The 19,648-nt window shown below is 37.7% G+C and overlaps 1 protein-coding gene across 2 annotated transcripts in view; it reads left to right on the forward strand.

Annotated features, from left to right (window-relative positions):
• The first annotated feature begins 5,531 nt into the window (after nt 1-5,531).
• LOC129482867 (uncharacterized) overlaps nt 5,532-19,648 on the forward strand; it is a 153,289-nt gene continuing 139,172 nt past the window's right edge. Inside the window, exon 1 of one of the 2 annotated variants that reach the window (XM_063639377.1) lies at nt 5,532-5,570. In XM_063639377.1, coding sequence (XP_063495447.1) covers nt 5,548-5,570 — 23 coding nt within the window. In that variant the 5' untranslated portion in view covers nt 5,532-5,547. The remainder of the gene's footprint in view (nt 5,571-19,648) is intronic. The other variant, XR_010120798.1, reaches the window with a different exon arrangement.

Consider the following 19,648-nt stretch of genomic DNA (forward strand, 5'->3'; position numbering starts at 1 on the left):
TAAATGAGTTAGCACATAAAAATTACATGGTTAAATATCACCTGGTAAAAAGCAAGTACTTAATAAAGATTATCTAATAGTTTGTTACCTGAGTATATTGTATAATGCTGAGGTTTGGGGTACAAATGATCCCATCCCCGAGGTACTGAGAATAGTACTCAACAGATTTTCAATCTTTTCTTCCCTCCCTCCCACATCATGTAATTCCTGGTGTCTATTGTTACCATCTTTATGTCTATGAGTGCCCAAAGTTCGGCTCCCACTTACAGGTGAGAACATGTGGTATTTGGTTTTCTGTTCCTGTGTTAATTTGCTTAGGATAATGGCCTCTAGCTGCATCTGTGTTGCTGCAAAGGAGATTATTTTTCTTTTTTATGGGTGCATAGTATTCCATGGTGTATATGTACCACATTTTCTTCATCCAAGCCACCGTTGGTGGGCACCTAAGTTGATTCCATGTCTTTGTTATTGTGAATTGTGCTGTGATGAACATATGAGTGCATGTGTCTTTTTGGTAGAATGATGTTTTCCACTGGATATATACCCAGTAATAGGATTTTTGGCTTGAATGGTGGTTCTGTTTTAAGTTATTTGAAAAATCTCCAAACAGCTTTCCACAGTGGCTGAACTAACTTACATTCCCACAAACAGTCTAAAAGCATTCCTTTTTCTCCACAGCCTCGCCAACATCTGTTGTTTTTTGACTTTTTTTTTTTTTTTTTTTTTTTTTGAGATAGAATTTCACTCTTGTTGCCTGGGCTGGAGTGCAATGACGCGATCTTGGCTCACCACAACCTCCACCTCCCGGGTTCAAGCAGTTCTTCTGCCTCAGCCTCCCAAGTAGCTGGTATTACAGGTATGCACCACCATGCCTGGATAATTTTGTATTTTTAGTAGAGTCAGGGTTTCTCCATGTTGGTCAAGCTGGTCTCGAACTCTCGACCTCAGGTGATCTGCCCGCCTTGGCCTCCCAAAGTGCTGGGATTACAGGCATGAGCCACTGCACCTGGCCCTTGACTTTTTTTTTTTTTTTTTTGAGACGGAGTCTTTCTCTGTCCCCCAGGCTGGAGTGCAGTGGCGCGATCTCGGCTCACCGCAACCTCCACCTCCTGGGTTCACGCCATTCTCCTGCCTCAGCCTCCCGAGTAGCTGGGACTACAGGTGCCTGCCAACACGCCTAGCTAATTTTTTGTACTTTAGTAGAGATGGTGTTTCACTGTGTTAGCCAGGATGGTCTCGATCTCCTGACTTCGTGATCCGCCCGCCTCGGCCTCCCAAAGTGCTGGGATTACAGGCTTGAGCCACCGCGCCCGGCCTTAATGTTGGTTTTTCATGTGATTCAGTTGCAGCTCAAATATTGCCATGTATAGAGGCTTTGTCTCACCACCCTATCTCTAGTACCCTTCCCATCACGCTAATACATGGCCTGTCTTATATGTTGTATTGATTGCAATTTACATCTGAAACAGTCTTGCTCACTTATTTGTTTCTTGCTCATTGTCAGGCCTTATTCTGCTACAATTAAAAGCTTCAAGAGAGCAAGGATCTTGCTCTGTCATTCACTGATGATCTTTGGAGGCCCAAAGAGTGCTGGTATATAGTGGGCTCTTGAAAAATGTTGTTAAAAGAATGATTAAATAAGTAAACAAATGGATGAATGAATATAGCTTATAAGGCTCTGGGGACTTCCAGACCAATAGAGATTATTTCAAGAACTCACAGTCTAGTTAATTAACTTTAGTGAAATGTATTAAGTGCTATAGTAAAGGCACATGTAAAGTGTGTTGCAAGAATAGAGATGGAGAACTGGAAGGAAGGCTCCAGTGTAATCACTTTTTATATGAGAAAGTAATTCTATGAGAAAAAGTGATTACACAGTAGGTCTTCTTGGGGTATGATGGAGAGTTGGCTAGAAAAAGAAGAGGAGGAAGGACATTCTAGGTAGAGGTAACAGTAAATGAATAGCTTATTCTTGGACATCAAAACAATGAAGAGAGAGCAGACTCCAGGTACTCAGAAATGTCATTCTGGTCTTTCATGAAGCAAATTTAAAAAATAACAGAAAAAAACATAGTATGATTCCATGTCAGGGATCCTAGCTCATAGATGACGTGGTTCAAGGGGAATTAGAAGAATCCTCCTTAATAATAACTACAAATTACCAACAAGAAAGGAGGAGGATCTAAGAGGCTGTTGGATATATTTAGATTTTAGGTAGAAAAATAAACAGAATATACATAGAGGAGACCATGCTTTTGGAGAAGCAGAATAAGGGAGATGAACCTTAAGGATTATGTGAGACCAGAACTAATGGTGGCTTAGAAAAATGTAATAGCTAAAAATGACTTTCAGACCCTCAGTTGGAAAAAGCAATATAATCCCTCATGGAAGAGGCAACCCCTTTACTTACAGAAGTTAGTATAATATAGTATTTGAGAGAAAGAAGGCAAACCTTATTCTCTATCATTTTATTTCTAGCTTTTCCATTCAGTGAAATAAATTTCAGATTGGAAAGGTTACAGGCAGCAGCAAGTGCAGGGAATGAAGATCTAGGTAGATGAATTTCATTTTATATGAATTTATGTGTCCAGACTAAAAATACATTAGAATTAATAAAATAATGGAATGATTTGCTAGTGGAGAGACTTGTTTGTGTGTTTGATGTATGAAAAATGAGAGAAGAGTATCAGAAGTAAGGGCAAGTATAGAAGAAAAGGTTGTTGCTCCATTTACGTAGGCTATTGTAAGCTAATTTTGGTTTAAGCACACACAGAAATTACCTATACTCTCCAATAAATACCCTTTTGAATTATAATGACTGTGTCTAAATCCAGACATTTCTGGCTTAGCTTAGTTGTGAAGATTTGGGTTTAGTTATTTTTTAGTATCTATCTATCTATCTATCTATCTATCTATCTATCTATCTATCTACCTACCTATTATCTATCTATCTATCTATCTATCTATCTATCTATCTATCTATCTATCTATGTAATTTTTTTCCCTAAAACTTTTCTAGATCTCAGACATTGCTCCCAAAAGTGCCCTTTGGCTGACCAGTGCAATGGAGAAAATCTCTCAGAACCATAATACTTTGGTTTGGGACACTGATCCCTTAATGAATATTTAGGAATTATTGTGAAATATTGTGTTTTAAGAGAATTGTCAACTATATGAGAAAGCTATCATTCAGCTCACAAAGACATGCTCTTCCACTCTTAATTATTTAGCCGGAAATGTATGTTCTGAATGTATCTGGCACATATGTGTATTCATGACACATAACTGGATTTTTTGAGGTCTTTAAAGGGTAAAAGGGAGAAATGATTAAAGTATCCCTGGGGAAATGTTGCAAACTCTTTGAGTCACAAAATTACCCCCAAATAGAGCATGTTCAAAGGGACTTTTTGTCTGTATAGTGAATAGGTTATTTTTTTTTTTTTAATGCGAACTACATACACTTTTGCAACTTAGGATTTAGCAACTCATCTAAACCACTGAACGTTAGGAAGTATTCCTGCCCAGTTTCTTAGAACTTTCACTGTTCCCTTTTCTTCTGAAGGCTGTTGTTGTGAACATATGTGTCAAAAATGATTTATGTGCTTCAAGATAAGTCTTGGTCCACGTTGTTAGTCAAAATCTTACTGTGCTGATTCAGGACTGTATCGAAAACAAATTTACGAATTGACATAGTCAAGCTGTAAAACACTGACATTAAAGTCTTAGATTGTTTCAGTTAGATTGTCTCGCTGAGTTCCACACCTCTTTTTCTTCAAATGGTTTTAACCTTTAATTATACATTGCATTAAGTCAATACATTTAAAGGTGTTTATTCTTGGTATTTACTAAATTTAAAATTATGAACAGAGACCGGGCGCAGTGGCTCATGTCTGTAATCCCAGTACTTTGGGAGGCCGAGGCGGGCGGATCACGAGGTCAGGAGATTGAGACCATCCTGTCTAACATGGTGAAACCCTGTCTCTACTAAAAATACAAAAAATTAGCCAGGCGTGGTGGCGGGCACCTGTAGTCCCAGCTACTCAGGAGGCTGAGGCAGGAGAATGGTGTGAAAAAAAAATTACAAACAGAAAGGGTTTTTTTTTTTGCTCTAATGAGAGTAGATAGTAATAACAATTTTAGCAGTACTAATTATATTTCAGATGATTGACGTAATTTTTTGTCTCAAAGAATAATTTTAAAATTTAGCAGCCTTTTAAGGTGCAAATTCTAAAATGCACATTCCCCAGACATAATAGCAGACATTCAAGAGATATTGAAAATTGAGTTTTTCTGTTAAGTCCAAGAGCCTCCAAATAAGAGTCTACACATCTTGGAAGAATTTGTGAACATTCTTTAACCTTTTCCTTGCAATGCTCCAGTGAGAAGACTTTACAATATAGTAAAGCAATCTTAGAAATAAATATCAAGAATTTCCTTAGAAATGTTCAAGGAAATAAAGATTATCTGAGGGAAAATATGAAATGTAAAGAGAAGGAAACTGTATTGAAGTTGGTTAAAATCAATATAAGATTTATGGTATGAAAAAGATATTATGCACCTCTAAAGTGGTTCTCTAAGACCAGTCTCTTGCTGTAGGGTAGATTGGGGTTGTTACTTAAAAGGAATAGATTGCTTTTAATATAGAAAGAGGGCAAAATAATTATCCACATCCACTTCCTCCCTCCCTGCTCTCTCCTTTCTTCCCTACTCTGTCTCTCCTTTGAACACTTACTATGTGCTCCCACTGTGGTTAAGTTTTTTTTTTTTTTTTTTTTGAGAAGGAGTCTCGCTCTGTCACCCAGGCTGGAGTGCAGTGGCGCAATCTCGGCTCTCTGCAAGCTCCGCCTCCCGGGTTCACGCCATTCTCCTGCCTCAGCCTCTCCGGGTAGCTGGGACTACAGGTGCCCGCCACCACGCCCGGCTAATTTTTTGTATTTTTAGTAGAGACGGGATTTCACCGTGGTCTCGATCTCCTGACCTCGTGATCCGCCCGCCTCGGTCTCCCAAAGTGCTGGGATTACAAGCGTGAGCCACCGTGCCCAGCCTGTGGTTAAGTTGTATTGGTCATACTATGATAGGAAGAGAGACTCCCTGCTCTTATAGAGCTTGCAGTTTAGTGGGAAACTGTCATATACAGACATTAAAACGAAGGCATTGAGGGGATGTCCCTGAATTCTGTACCACTGTGGATTCTCCAAGTGCATGTGGTTGATATTTTCTCTTGTTTATCTCATTTTCTTCTTCTTCGTCTTTTTTTTTTTTTTTTTTTTTTGGCTATTTCATCATATCGATTTTTTTAAAAATAAAGCTATTCTAGTTATTTGTAATTTTTTGTCTTTTTGATAATAGCCATCCTAGTTCGGGTGAGATGATAACTCATTGTGGTTTTGATTTGCATTTCTCTCATGTTTAGAGCATTTTTTTCATGTATTTTTTTGACCATTTGTATGCATGTCTTCTTCTGAGTAATGTCTTTTCAGATCATTTGCCTATTAAAATTTTTTTTTGTCATGGTTAAGATGTTTGAGTTTCTTGTGTATCCTGAATATGAATTCCTTGCCAGTTGAATGGTTTGCAAATATTTTCTCCCATTCTTTGGGTTGTCTTTTAACTCTGTTGCTTGTTTCCTTTGCTGTGCAGAAGCTTTTTAGTTTGCTATAATCCCATTTGTTTATTTTTGCTTTTGTTGCATGTGCTTTGGAGGTCTTATTCATAAAATATTTTCCCTGTGTTTTCTTCTAACAGTTTTATAGTTCTAGATTGTACATTTATGTCTTTGATCCATTTTGAGTTGATTTTTGTATAGGGTGAGATATTGGGGTCTAGTTAAATTCTTCTGTATATGAATATCCATTTTCCCCAGAACCATGTATTGAAGAGACTGCCCTTTCCCCAATGAGTGTTTTTGGCACCTTTGTAAAAAATCAGTTGGCTATAGATACATGGGTGAATTTCTGGGTTCTCTATCCTGTTCTGTTGGTCTAGTTGTCTGTTTTTATTCGAATACCATTCTATTTTGGTTACTACAGCTTTGTAGCATATTTTGAAGTCAGTTAGTGTGATGCCTCCAGCTTTGTTCTTTTTGCTCAGGATTGCTTTGGCTATTAGGAATCTTTTGTGGTTCCATACACATTTTAATATTTTTTTCCTATTTCTGTGAAGACTGTCATTAATATTTTAATAAGGATTGCATTGTATATGCAGATTGCTTAGTGTGGTCATCTTAATACTATTAATTCTTCTGATCTATGAGCATGGGATGTCTTTCTATTTGTATACTATTCACTTACTTTCATCAGTGTTTTGTTTTCCTTGTAGAGTTCTTTCACATCCTTGATTAAATTTATTCCTAGGTATTTTTTTTGCGTGTAGATATTGTAAATGAGATTGCCTTCTTGGTTGCTTTTTCAGCTAATTTGTTGTTTGTGCGTAGAAATGCTACTGATTTTTCTACGTGAATTTTGCATCTTGCAACTTTACTGAATTTAGTAGTTCTAAGAGTTTTTAGGTAGAGTTTTTAGGTTTTTCTGTGTATGAGATCATGTCATCTGAAAACAGACTATTTGATTTCCCCCTTTTCAATTTAGTGTGCTTTAGTTCCTTCTCTCGTTTAATTGTTCTGGCAAGGACTTCTAGTACTATGTTAGATAGGAATGGTGAGACTGGGCATCCTTGTCTTATTCTAGTTCTTAGTAAAAACGTTTTCAGCCCTTTCCCATTTAGTATGATGTTAGCTGTAGGTTTGTAATATATTGCCTTTATTGTGTTGAAGTACTCTTCTTCCATCCCTAATTTATTAGGAGTTTTTATAAGGAAGGGATGTTGAATTTTATCAAATGCTTTTTCTGTATCTATCAGGATGATCATATGGTTTTTATCCTTCATTCTGTTAATGTGGTGTATCATGTTTATTGATGTTTCATGTTTATTGGTTTGCATATGTTCAACCATCCTTGCATTCCTGGGATAAATCCCAGTGATAATGACATATTATCTTCTTGGTGTATTGTTGGATTTGGTTTGCTAGTATTTTGTTGAGGTTTTTTTGTGTCCGTATTGATTAGGAATATTGGCCTGTAGTTTTCTTTTTATGTTGTGTCCTTCTCTGGTTTTGGCATTAGGGTTGTGTTGGCTTCATCAAATGAGTTACGAAGAGTTTCTTCCACTTCAAATTTTTTGAAACAATTTGAGAAGAATTGATATTAATTCTTTAAAATTTTGGTAGAATTTAGCAGTGAAGTCATCTGGTCTTGGATATTTCTTTGCTGGAAGACTTTTTATTATGGATTCAATCTCATTGCTTGTTGTTGGTCTGTTCAGGTTTTCCACTTAATCTTGCTTTAATGTTGGTATGTTGTATGTGTTGAGGAATTTATTCATTTTATCTCCATTTTTGAATTTACAGGTGTATAGTTGTTCATAATAGTTTTAATAATCCATTGTATTTCTGTGGTATCTGTTGTGACATCTTTTCTGTTTCTGATTTTTTTTTAAATTTAGATCTTCTTTCTTTTTTCTTACATCTGGCTAATGGTTTGTCACTTTTGTTTATCTTTTCACAAAGCCAACTTTTTGTTTTGTTGATCTTTTGTATTTTTTATCTCAATTTTATTTCTGCTTTGATCTTAATTTTTTTTTCCTTCGACTAATTGTGGGTTTGGTTTATTTTTGCTTTTATAGTTCTTTGAGATGTAACATTAAGTTGTTTATTTGAAATCTTTCTAGTTTTTTTAGTGTAGACATTTATCACTATTACTGTCTCTTTTTTTCTTTTTCTTTTTTTTTTTTTCTGTCACCCAGGCTGGAGTGTAATGGCATGATCTTGGCTCACTGCAACCTCTGCCTCTTGGGTTCAAGCAATTCTCATGCCTCAGACTCCCAAGTAGCTGAGATTACAGGCACATGCCACCACGTCCAGCTAATTTTCATATAGTAGAAATGAGGTTTCACATACTGGCCAGGCCACCATGTAAGATGTGACTTTGCTCGTCATTCACCTTCTGCCATGATTATGAGGCCTCCCCAGCCATGTGGAACTGTGAGTCAACTAAACCTCTTTCCTTTATAAGTTACCCAGTCTCTGGTATTTTTTTTTCTTCTTTAGACAGAGTCTTGCTCTGTCACCTAGGCTAGGCTAATATTTGTATTTTTTTTGGTAGAGATGGGGTTTCACCATGTTGGCCAGGCTGGTCTTGAACTCCCAACCTCATGTGATCCACTGGCTTCAGCACCCCAAAGTGCTGGGGTTACAGGCATGAGCCACCGTGCTCAGCCTAAACTTGCCTCTTAAGGCAAGTTTTTCTGTCTCCCATAGGTGTTGGTATGTTTGGGTTCTATTTGTATTTGTTTCAAGGAATTTTAGAATTTCATCCTTAATTTCCTCATTCACCCATTATTCATGCAGAAGCCTGTTGTTTAATTGCCATGTATTTGTATAGTTTTGAATGATCCTCATTATTGATTTCTAGTTTTATTCTGTTGTGGTTAAATAAGATAGTTGATATGATTTCAGTAAAAAAATTGAGACTTGTTTCATATCCTAACATGTGGTCTTTCCTGGAGAATGTTCCTTGCACTGATAAGAATATGTGTTCTGTAGCTGTTGGGTAAAATGATCTATAAATGACTATTAGGTCTATTTGCTCTATGGTGAATTTTAAATCCGATATTTCTTTTTTTGATTATCTGTCCAATGCTGACAGTGGAGTATTGAAGTCCTTAACTATTAATATTATTGTATTGGGGTCTATCTGTCTGTTTCAATCTAATAATACTTGCTTTATATGTCTGAGTGCTCCAGTGTTGGGTGCATATATATTTACATTTGCTATATTTTCTTGCTGAATTGGTCCTTTTATTATTATATATTGCTGCTCTTTGCCTCTTTTTCACAGTTTTTGACTTGAACTGTTTTGTCTGATATAGGTATAGCTACTCCTGCTCACCTTTTGTTTTTATTTGTGTGGAATATCTTTTTCCATCCCTTCACTCTCAATCTATGTGTGTCTTTACAGCTGAGATGAATTTCTTATAGGCAGCATGTAGTTGGATATTTTTTTAAAAGAAATCTGTTCAGCTCATCTATATCTTTTAAACGGGAAATTTAATTCATTTACATTCAAGGTTATTATTGATAGGTAAGAACTTATTTGTGTCATTTTACTGTTTCTTTTTCTGATTGTTTAGTATATTCTTTCTTTCTTCCTGTATTATTGTTTATTTTTGTGGTTGGGTGGTATTTTGGTAGTGATAAGTTTTGATTCCTTTCTCTTTCTCTTTTGTGTATTGGCCTTCCTGGTGAATTTTATAGTTTTGCATGTTTCATAATGGTGGTTATTGTCTTTTTACTTCCAGATGTAAGACTCCTTTGAGCATTTATTGTAAGGCCAGTCTAGTGGTAAAAAATTCCCTTAGTTTTTACTCATCTGGGAATGATTCGATCCCTCTTTCATTTTTGGAAGATAGCTTTGCTAGGTATATAATTTTTAGATATCTGTTTTTTCTTTCAGTACTTGGACTGTAGCGTCACACTCTCTCCGAGCCTGTAATTTCTGCTGAGAAATCTATTGTTAGCCTAATGCATATTCTCTTATATGTGACTTGATGCTTTTTTTCTTGCTGTTTTTAGAATTTTTTCTTTGTGTTTGTCTTTTGACAATTTGACTATAATGTGCCTTGGAGGGGCCCTGTTTGATCTGAATGTATTTGAGGTTCTTTGAGCTTCCTTGATCTAGATATCCTCCTTTCTCCCACAATTTAGGAAGTCTTCAGCTGTTATAATAATTTAGTAAATAAGTTTTTACACCTTCTGCATACTCTTCTCCTTCTGTAACACCCATAATGTGAATATTTGTTTACTTACTGATGTCTAATAAATCCTGTACATTTTCTTTTTTCCTTTTTAATTTTTTTCCTTTTTTGTCTGCCTGTGTTATTTCAAAAGACTGTCCTCAAGTTCAGAAATTCTTTCCTTTGCTTGGTTTAGTCTGTTGTTGAAACTCTTGATTGTATTTAGGCATTTTATTTATTGATTCTTCAGCTCTAGGATTTCTATTTTTTTTAAATATCTATCCCATTGTTGAATTTCTCATTCAAAGTATGAATTGTTTTCCTGATTTTGTTGAATTGTCTATATTCTTTTATATTTCAATGAGTTTCCTTAAGATCATTATGTTGAATTCCCTTTCGGCCATTTTGTTTATTTTCTTATGATTGGGGTCTGTTACTGAAAAATTATTGTGTTCAGTTGGAGGTGTCATTTTTTTCTTTTTAATGTTTGATATGTTTCTATGTTGATTTCTGTGCATCTGGTGGAATAGTCAGTCACCTCTTCCAATTTTACAGGGTTTTCATAGGGAAAAATGTATTTGTATACATGAGTCTTGGGGTGTCAGTTCAGTGGGGGTGAATTGACTTTAGTTTAAGGTGGATACAGTAGTGTAGTCTCCATTAAGTTTTTTCAGTTGTAAACTAGGCTAGTGATGTTTGCAAGTGTCCCAGTAGCCTATACTAAGAGAATTTATGGTGGTGGTGGTGCAGCTTTGTTGGGGGTGGGTTTACTGAACTGTTTCTCAGGCCAGAGAAGCATTAATGCACACAGTGGTTTGCCAGCTTGGCATTGGCTCACTTGGGTTGGGGTCATGAGGCTGTTACTTTGGCCAGGAAGGGCATAGTTGTGTAGTGGCTTGGCTGGCCTGGGGGGCATACCTGCCAGAGATGGCCTATGGATTGGGGCCTGGATGCATTACATAGCTGTTTGACTATCCTGGGTGGCCCCTGGGCATGTTTCTCAGGCCTGGGACACAGGTGCATGTCAGCTTGACTAACATGGGAGCATGTCTGCTAGAGGCAGACAGTAAGGCTACAGGCCTGGGAGGTATGTACAAGTCTGCTGCATTAGCCTGGGGGCATGCCAGTCAAGGACAAGAATGCCCACTCTCACCACTTCTATTCAACATAGTACTGGAAGTCCTAGTCAGAGCAATTAGGAAGGAAAAAGAAATAAAAGGCATCCAAATAGGCGAGAATGCAGTGAAATTGTCTGTTTGCTGATGACATGATCTTATATATAGAAACAATAAAGACTCCACTAAAAAAACTGTTAGAAAGACTCCACTAAAAAAACTGTTAGAATTGAAAAACAAATCCTGTAATGTTGCAGAATAAAAAATCAACATACAAAATTTAGTAGCATTTCCATACTCTAATAACAAATTATCTGAAAAAGAAATTAAGAAGGCAATTTCATTTACAATAGCATAAAAATACTTAGGAGTAAATTCAACCAACAAGGTAAAAGATCTCTACTAGGAAAACTATAAAACATTGAAATAAATTGAAGACAAAACAAACAAATGGAGAGCTATACTGTGTTCATGAATTGAAAGAATGAATACTGTTAAAATGCCCACACTACTTAAGGTGATCTACAGATTCAGTGCAATCTCTATCAAACTTTCAATATCACTTTTTACAGAAATAGAAAAAGCAATCCTACATTTTTTTATAGAGCCACAAAAGACCCCAAATAACCAAGGCAATTTTGAGCAAAAAGAAAAAAGTCAAAATGCATGACATTACCTTATTGAAAAATGCATTGCAAAGCTATAGTAATCAAAACAGCATGGTACTGGCATAAAACAGACGCACTGACCAATGGAACAGGATAGAGAGCCCCAAAATAAATCCAGGCATTTATGATCAATTGATGTTTGACAAAGGTGCCAAGAATACACTGGGGAGAGGACAGTGTCTTCGAAAAATGGTAAAGAGAAAACTGGATGTCTACATGCAGAAAAATAAAATTGAATTCTTATCTCACCCCATATACTCAAAGTGGATTAAAGACTTAAACATATGACTTAAAATTGTAAAACTTCTAGAAGAAAACATAAAGAAAAGCTCTATGACATTGGTCTGGGCAGTCATTTCTTGGCTATGACTTCAAAAGCACAGGCAACGAAAGTAAAAATAGACAAATGGGATTGTGCTAAACTAAAAAGTTTCTTTCTGAACAGCAAAGGAAACAACAGAGTGAAGAGACAACCTACAGACTGTAAGAAAGTATTTGCATATCATACATCTGATAGGCTAATATCCACAATATATAAGAAACTTAACAGCACGAAAACAAAAAACCTAATTTAAAATGGGTAAAAGACCTGCCTGAATAGGCATTTCCTAAAAGAAGACATACAAGTGGCCAAAAAAAAAAGAAAAAAAAAAAAAGCTCAACATTTCTAATCAGGGAAATGCAACTTAAAACCACAGTGAGATATCACCTTACACCTGTTGGAATGGCTAGTACCAAAAAGGTGAAAGATAACAAATGCTGGCGAGGATATGGAGAAAAAAGAACCTGTGTACACTGTTAGCAAGAATGCAGATTAGTACAGCCATTATGAAAAACAGTATGGAGGCTCCTCAAAAAACTAAAAACAGAATTACCATATGATTCAGCAATTCCACTGCTGGATATATATCCAAAGGAATTAAAAACAATATGTCAAGGAAATGTTTGCATTCCCATGTTAATTGCAGCATTATTCACAATAGCCAAGATATGAAAAGAACCTAAGTGCCCATCAGTGGATAAATGGATAAATAAAATGTGGTATATATACACAAAGGATTATTATTCAGTCTTAAAAATGAAGGAAACTCTGTCACTTGTGATGATGTGGTTGAACCTGGAGGACATTATGCTAATTGAATAAGCCAGGCACAGAAAGAAAAATACTGCATGATCTCACTTATAAGTGGAATCTAAAAAAGTTTAACTGGGAAATAGAGAGTAGAATAGTGGTTACAAAGCCTGGAGGGCTGGATGGATGGGGAAGAAAGGGGAGATGTTAATCAAAGGGTGCAAAGTTTCAATCAGACAGGATTAATAAGTTCTAGTGATCTATTGCATGGTCTGGGGACCACAGTTAATAATATGCATTGTATATTTCAAAATTGCCTAAAAAGTTGATTTTACATGTTCTCATTACAAAGAAATAATATATGAGGCGATGGCTATGCTAATTAGCCTGATTTAATCATTCCATAATGTATGTATTTATTATAACATCCCATTTTACTCTATTAATGTATGTAATTATCTGTCAATTACAAATACAATTAAAAAAATTTTTAGCTTTTTTTTTTAGAACATGAAGTTAAATGTTGTCAGCAATGTTTCATAATTTTTATTTTAGTGGTTTTGTTTAACTTTTCTTAGGTTTATTTCTATTCCTAAGCATTTTTTATGGTGTCATTGTGAATTTCAAAAATTTTATTTTCTAATTGTTGTTAATATAGGAGACACATAATTGATTTTCGCATATTATTCTTGTAGCTAGATGTTTTATTAAGTTTACTTAATAATTCTAATGGTTTGTAGTAGTTTAAAAAATTTTCTGTGTATACAACCATGTCATCTGCAAATAATGACCTTTTTACTTCTTTCATTCCAATCTTTATACACTTTCCCACCCTTGCTTTATTGCATGTATTTGAATTTAAGTATTAAATGGAGGTGGTAATAAGTAGACATCTTTGTTATGTTTCCCTACCATATCGTATCTCACTAGAAAAACATTCAATATTTCACCGTTAATATAATAGTAATGTAGGTAATTTGTAGATGTGGTTTTATCAGATTATCAGATTAAGGGACTTTTATTTACCTGATTAGGAATTTTTCATTAAATTCCTTTTCTTTTTTTTTTTTTTTTGCTGTCAGTTTTTATCATGACCAAGTGTCACTTTTTGTCAAATGCCTTTTCTGCGTCCTTGGATATATTCATTTCCCTCCCACCTTATTCTGTCAATATGTTAATTTATATTGATCAGTGTTCAAATGTTAAAACAATCTTGTGTTGCTGAGATAAATTCCACTTTCTCTTGCTGTATTATCTTTTTTATATATTATTTGACTCTACTTGCTATTCTTTTTTTAGGATTTCTGTATCTACATTCATGAGGTATATTGATCTTTACTTTTCTTGCATGTATCATTATTATGTTAGCTTCATAAAATGAGTTGAGAAGTGTCCCTTCTTTTCCTAATCTCTGAGTGTGTGGGTTTGATATCATTTCTTCCTTTAATGTTGATAAGAGTTCTCTTGGGTCTGGAGTTTTCTTTGTGGGATAGATTTTTGTCGTTGTTGTTGTTGAGACAGGGTCTCACTCTGTTGCCCAGGCTGGAGTGCAGTGGCATGATCGTTGCAGCCTTGACGTCCCATGCTCAAGCATTCCTCCCACCTCAGCCTGCCAAGTAGCTGAGACTACATGCGCATGCCACTACACGAGGCTAATTTTTAAAATTTTGTAGAGATGGGGTTTCCTTATCCTGCCCAGGCTGGTCTTGAACTCCTGGGCTCAAGTGATCCTCCTGCCCCCACCTCCCAAGGTTCCAGGATTACAGGCATGAGTCACTGTGACCAGCTAGCTTTTGGGAAAGGTTTTAAATGATGGATTAAATCTACTCAACGTCAACATGATCAGTTTTTTTGAACACCCCTCTTTTATGGTCACACAGCAAATATTTTCACTTTCACAAATAAAAAAAAAAATTTAGTGCACTGGTTTAGTCCATTCTTGCACTGCTATAAAGAAATGCCTGAGGCTGGCCATGGTGGCTGATGCCTGTAGTCCCAGAACTTTGGGAGGCCAAGGCAGGTAGATAACCTGAGGTCAGGAGTTTGAGACCAGCCTAGTTAACATGGCAAAACCCCGTCTCTACTAAAAATACAAAAATTAGCCAGGTGTGGTGATGTGCACCTATAATCCCAGCTGCTCAGGAGGCTGAGGCACGAGAATCACTTGAACCCAGGAGGCTGAGGTTACAGTGAGCTGAGATCATGCCACTGCACTCCAGCCTGGGTGACAGAGTGAGACTCCGTCAAAAAAAAAAAAAAAAAAAAGAAGAAATACCTGAGACTGGATAATTTATAAAGGAAAGATAAGATGTTTAATTTGCCCTTGATCCCACAGGCTGTATAGGCAGCATGATGCTGGCATCTGCTCGGTTTCTAGGGAGGCCTTGGGAAATGTATAATCATGGCAGAAGGTGAAGGGAGAGCTGGTACTTCACGTGGCTAGAGTAGGAGGAAGAGAGAGAGGTGGGAGGTGCTACAAACTGTTAAACAACCAGATTTCATGAGAACTCACTATCATGACAACAGCACCAATGTGGATGTTATTTAAAATGTGGATTATAATTCAAGTGGGGGTGGTGTTAAACCATGAGAAACCATCCCCATGATCCAATCACCTCCCACCAGGCCCCACTTCCAGCATTGGGGATTACATTTCAACATGAGATTTGGGTGGGGACACTGATCTAAATTGTATCATGCAGTATTTAAAACCTCACATGTATATTTGAACCCAGCTTCCATTATGTGTCTGAATGACCTGAAAAGAGCAAAACTAACACTGCTGAGGAAGAGGAACATTTTCTCAGAATGTCTGAGCAGATTAGTTAATTAAGTCAGCTTTTAATGTATTCCTATGATGTGTCAGCTACTGTGCTAGTCGGTGGTACTACTTCTCAAAACAGAGTGAAGTCCGTAGATACTTATGCAAAATAAATTTTGAAACAATGTCACACACATACACTGGAGACACCTGTTAACCCAGCAGGGCTGAAAAGACTTTGCTGAGGAGTTACTATTTGGGTTGGACCTTGAAGGATTAGTAAGATTTCACCAGTCAGGGAAGGGAGGAAGGACTAGACAGATGGTGTGTTATATTATATGCAAAGGCATGGTCATGGGAAAAGGTAAGATGTTTGAAAAAGAGGAATGAGCTTGGTGTTAAAGGAGATTAGAGTACTTGGGGGGACAGCCATGATAATTGTTGTTCTAAAGAAATATTGGGACTTTCAGGAAAGATGTTTGTTTGCGGTGTAATAAGTTGAATTCTATCCAGCAGGCAGTGTATAGCCACCAATGGATTTTAACGAATGAACAGCCATTATTAAATCTCTGTTTTATAAAGTTACTCTGGCCATTGTGGGGAAGATATATTTGAGTGGGGAGAGACCAGTGGAAGATCAAAACATATGGTGTACAACCAAACAATGAAAATTACTGTATATCAATATCAAGGGATAGTTCATCTCACTGAAATTATATGAGAACTAAATATTCAGTACCCACTTTTTTTTTATACTTGAATGCATAAACATTTTTGTATGTTTATCTAACTTGTATTTGAGTTGATTCAGTTGTACAATGGGCTTGGAAAGACCTCACTGTTGGGATTATATTGGTCAGAGCTCAGTCAGGGAAAACGGTCATGATGATCATCATGAGATAAGGGGTTGATTATAGGATCTCTAGTAATTGTGGGTGCATTAGTCCATTTTTACACTGCTATAAAGATACTACCTGAGAATGGGTAATTTACAAAGGAGGCTTAATTGACTTACAGTTCCACATGACTGGGGAGGCCTCAGGAAACTTGCAATTATGGCAGAGGGTGAAGGGAAAGCAAGGGCCTTCTTCACAAGGCAGCAGAAGAGAGACAAAGAGCAAAGGGTGAAGAGCCCCTTATAAAACTATCAGATCTCATGAGCGCTCACTCACTATCATGAGAACAGCATGGGGGGCACTGCCCCCATAATCCAATCACCTCATACCAGGTCCCTCCCTCAACACATGGAGATTACAGTTTGAGATCAGATTTGGTTGGGGACACAGACCAAACCATATCATTCTACTCTGGCCATTCCCAAATCTCATGTCCTTTTCACATTTCAAAACACAATCATGCCTTCCCAACTGTCTCCCAAAGTCTTATTTAGTATTAACCCAAAAGTCCAAGTCCAAAGTCTCATCTGAGACAAGGCAAGTCACTTCCACCTATAAGCCTTTAAAATCGAAAGCAAGTTAGTTACTTCCTAGATACAGTGGGGTTGCAGGCATTGGGTAAATGTTTCCATTCCAAATGGGAGAAATTGGCCAAAACAAAGGGGCCATAGGCTCCACGTAAGTACGAAACCCAATGGGGCAGTCATTATATCTTAAAGCTCTGGAATGATCTCCTTTGACTACATGTCTCACATCTAGGTCACACTGATGTAAAAAGTGGGCTCTGACAGCATTGGGCAGCTCTGTCCCTGTGGGTCTGCAGGGTATAGCCACCATGGCTGCTTTCACAGGATGACATTGAGTGCCTCTGGCTTTTCCAGGTGCATGGTGCAAGCTGTCAGTAGATCTACCATTCTGGGGTCTGTAGGATGGTGGCCCTCTTTTCACAGCTCCACTAGGAAGTGCCCAAGTGGGGACTCTGTGTGTGGGCTCCAACCCCACATTTCCCCTCTGCATTGCCATAGAAGAGATTCTCTATGAGGGCTTTGCCCCTGCAACAGACTTCTGCCTGGACATCTAGGGGTTTTCATACATCCTCTGAAATCTAGGCAGAGGTTCCCTAAGCTCGATTCTTGTCTTCCATGCACCCACAGGTCCAACACCACTTGGAAGCTGCCAAGGCTTGGGGCTTGCATCCTCTGAAGCAACAGCTGAAGCTGTACTTTGGCCCCTTTTAGCCATGTCTGGAGCTGGAGCAGCTGCCTTGCAGGGCACCATGTCTGGAGGCTGCAAAGAGCAGTAGGGCCCTGGGCTGGCCCAAAAAGCCATTGTGCTCTCCTAGGCCTCTGGGCCTGTGATGGGAGGGGCTGTCTTGAAGGTCTCTGACATGCCGTGGAGACATTTTCCCCATTGTCTTGGCTGTTGATATTCAGCTCATTGGCTTGAATTCCTCCTCAGAAAATGAGGTTTTCTTTTTCACCACATGAACAGGCTGCAAATTTTCTAAACCTTTATGCTCTGCTTCCCTTTTAAACATAAGTTTCAATTTCAAACCATGTATTTGTGAACATATATAACTGAATGCTTTCAGAATAAGTCAGAATTGGCCTCTTGAATGCTTTGCTGCTTGAAAGTTCTTCTGCCAGATACTTTAAATCATGTCTCTCAAGTTCAAATTTTCACAGATCTCTAGGGCAGGGGCAAAATGCTGCCAGTCTCTTCACTAAAGCATAGCAAGAGGGACCTTTGCTCCAGTTCCCAATGAATTCCTCATCTCCATTTGAGACCACCTCAACCTGGATTTCCTTGTCCATATCACTATCAGCATTTTGGTCAAAACCGTTCAATAAGCCACTAGGGAATTCCAAACTTTCCCACATTTTTCTGTTTTCTTCTAAGCCCTCTAAACTATTCCAACCTCTGCCCATTACTGGTTCCAAAGTTACTTCCCCATGTTCAAGTGTCTTTATAGCAGTGCCCCAATTCTGGTACCAATTCTGTGTATTAGTTCATTTTTACACTGCTATAAAGGTACTACCTGAGACTGGGTAATTTATAAACAAAAGAGGTTTAACTGGTGTATAGTTCCTCATGGCTGGGGAGGCTTCAGGAAACTTACAATCATGGCAGAAGGTGAAGAGGAAGCAAGCACCTTCTTCACAAGGTGACAGGAGATAGAGAGGATGAGGAGGGAAATGCCAAACACTTTTAAAGCATCAGCTCTCATGAGAACTCCCTCACTATCACGTGAACAATATGGGGGGAAACTTCCCCCATGATCCAATCACCTCCCACCCGGTTCCTCTCTCAACAAATGTGGATTATAATTCAAGATGAGATATGGGTGGGGACACAGAGCCAAATTGTATCAGGCACTTTGATTTTACACTTCTTTCATTTTTGTCTGGAACTCAGACAAGATTTGGAGCTTTCTTCTTGTGACTTTAGGTGACAAACATATATTAGGATCACTGATCATAAAGATGGCATGAACTTGAGTTTCTGATGGCATCGTGGGGCTTCTCTTTCAGCTCTGTACTAACTACTGACTTTTCATACATCGGAAAAATAAAACCCCAAATGTGTGACTAGCAGCTGAATTTGATTCCTAACTGATGGGAGTTGGGAGGGCAGGGAAGCATTGGGAGGGCCTTTCTAAAGCAACAACACAATTGTGAGTGCCTCTCAGTTATTAACTAATAGTACCTCTCAATCATTAGTGTGCATACAAATTACCAGGGGACCTTGTTAAAATACAAATTCTGATTCAGTAGGTGTGGAATGATGTCTGAGACACTGCATTTCTAAAAAGTCTCATGTGATGCTCTTGCTGCTGGTTTCTGAACCCACTTTGAGTAGCAGCAAGGATCTAGAACACCACTATCCTGCCAGTTGAACCAACGAATGTTATCAATTTCCTGATTGTAAATGTACCCTATTTTCTTGCACCTCAGCTACTTGAAGCTTACCTGCTTTGTTTACTGCATAATTCTATCATATTTAATCGTAATAACACAAAGCAAAAAGAGTTGAAAGAATAGATCTATCTACTAAAATAAGGATGTTTCCAACACGAACCGCAAATCCATAAGGGCCAATTTCAAAGCATAATGATAGGCAGCTCGCATTCTGAGGTTAATGAAAAGGAAGCTGAAGTGCCTCTCTGTAATGTGGTTCTCTGCATAGCCTCATTGTGCACATCCTCTTGAGACAGTAATGGAGTTCTTGGAGCTAGGGTTATCACTGCACATCTGCCTTGGGAATATTCAACTTTCCTTAGCTCAAGTATATTTAGAACATGCTTTGAATGAGCAGCTAAAGTAATTTCCACTTTTATGATTGCTGGC

This window comes from Symphalangus syndactylus, chromosome 5 (genome assembly GCF_028878055.3).
Source record: "Symphalangus syndactylus isolate Jambi chromosome 5, NHGRI_mSymSyn1-v2.1_pri, whole genome shotgun sequence".
NCBI classification, from domain to species: Eukaryota; Metazoa; Chordata; class Mammalia; order Primates; family Hylobatidae; genus Symphalangus; species Symphalangus syndactylus.